General features: G+C 44.2%; 1 protein-coding gene across 1 annotated transcript; it reads right to left on the bottom strand.

The window, feature by feature from the left end:
- Window positions 1-309: 309 nt before the first annotated feature.
- Window positions 310-1,051, bottom strand: Dppa5al1 (developmental pluripotency associated 5A like 1). Its single transcript, XM_229957.7, has one exon. The coding sequence runs from the start codon at window positions 858-860 to the stop codon at window positions 510-512; it is 351 nt and encodes a 116-aa protein (XP_229957.2). The 5' UTR covers window positions 861-1,051; the 3' UTR covers window positions 310-509.
- Between the last annotated feature and the right edge of the window lie 489 nt (window positions 1,052-1,540).

The following is a 1,540-nucleotide window of genomic DNA, read 5'->3' as shown; positions in this document are numbered from 1 at the left end:
GCTACTACCATCATCTTGTCCTCCATCAACCTAAACTTGTCCTCGTGAATACCAGTGTTTTCACAATAGTTGTGTGCCTACAGGCAATTGAAACAATTCCCAGGGATTACAGAGGAAACTTGTTTATGCAAAAGCTACTGACAATTGATGTCACCACCACCACCACCTTCTTCTTCTTCATCGTCGTCGTCGTCTTCTTCTTCTTGTTTTCTTTTTTTATTCTCCTCTCATATATTACATCCAGACAATAGTTTCCTGTTGTAGCAAACTCAATGTTTATGTCCCCTCACCCAAATTTATATGTTTTTTTTAATCATTTAAATTTTATTCGTTAAAATAACAGCCTTGGAAAAAGAGATATTCTCATCAGAAGTCACAGCGGGGATCCAGGAATATCTCGTTAGACTATAAAGGATATAACGTAGTTAAAAACCACGCCAGAACCAAACACCAGCCACGGCTCAATCTGTGTGTGTGCAGGTGGGAGTCATTCTGACTGGAAACTGGCTTCATTCCAAACACTGGCCCAGTTCCAGGGTCTTCATGGCTTCCTCCAGCTTGAGCATTCCTCTTTCCTGGCGCAGGCGGTACCTCTCAGCCATGGACTGAAGCATCCATTTAGCCCGAAGCTTGTGGTTGCAAGAGCCATAAATTAAGACCTCCGTAAGTCCGGAAGATTCCAGAATCTTCAGTTCAAACATGGCCCGGCTCACCTGCTCGATGTGAGGCATTCGAGATCCCTGTGGGCCAAACAGAGATTTTAGCACCAGCGTGTGGACTTGGAATACTTCTGGATCTTTCAGGTCTTCAGGAACTTTCACCCATGGGGGGATATCTTTACGGGTCACAAGGGTTGCCATCTTAATTCCTGGTTAGGAACCAATTTCCAATGAAGACTAGGTCAGACTTAACTTTGATGGCCCACAGCCCCAGGCTCAAGAAGAAACCAAATTTATATGTTAAAACCTTAACTTCTTTGTGATGGCGTTGGGGACCTTTTGGGGAAGAAATTGATTATGAGGATGTAGCCTTATATATAAGATTGTTTAATTAATTATTTTCTTTGTCACCCTGACGAAATACTCCACAGGGTCAATTGAAAGAAGGAAGCTTTATTTTGGTGCATGCTCTCAGAAAGCGTTCAGCTCTTCATCGTGGAAAAGTCACAGAGGAGTAGGGAAGGCAGATGTTCATGGAAGGAGCGGTGGCAGTAGCTTATCTTCATGATGGTTGATTGACAGCGGATAGTGAGAGAGAGAACCAGTGCAGGTATAACTTTTAAACACTGGCTCCTGTTGACTTACTTCAGCCAAGTCCTACCTATGACCGGCTCCAGCACCCTTCAACATTCACAATCTTGGGACTGGGTGCTGAAAAGATAAGGTTGTTGGGTCATTCCCGACTCACATTGTAAATGTACCTATGCAAGGACCCCAGAAAGCTGACTCACTTCTGCCCCTGTGAAGACACAGTGTGTCACATCAGACACAATGTGCCAGGGCCTTGATCTCATACTCATGAGGCCCCAGAATTGTGAGAA

Source organism: Rattus norvegicus, chromosome 3, assembly GCF_036323735.1.
Source record: "Rattus norvegicus strain BN/NHsdMcwi chromosome 3, GRCr8, whole genome shotgun sequence".
NCBI lineage: Eukaryota > Metazoa > Chordata > Mammalia > Rodentia > Muridae > Rattus > Rattus norvegicus.
Note: the sequence above shows the minus strand (reverse complement) of the source record. Positions and strands in the feature narration are given on the sequence as shown.

Excerpts from the sequence above, each read along its gene's own strand:
- Dppa5al1 (XM_229957.7), bottom strand. The coding sequence starts at position 860 with ATGGCAACCCTTGTGACCCGTAAAGATATCCCCCCATGGGTGAAAGTT.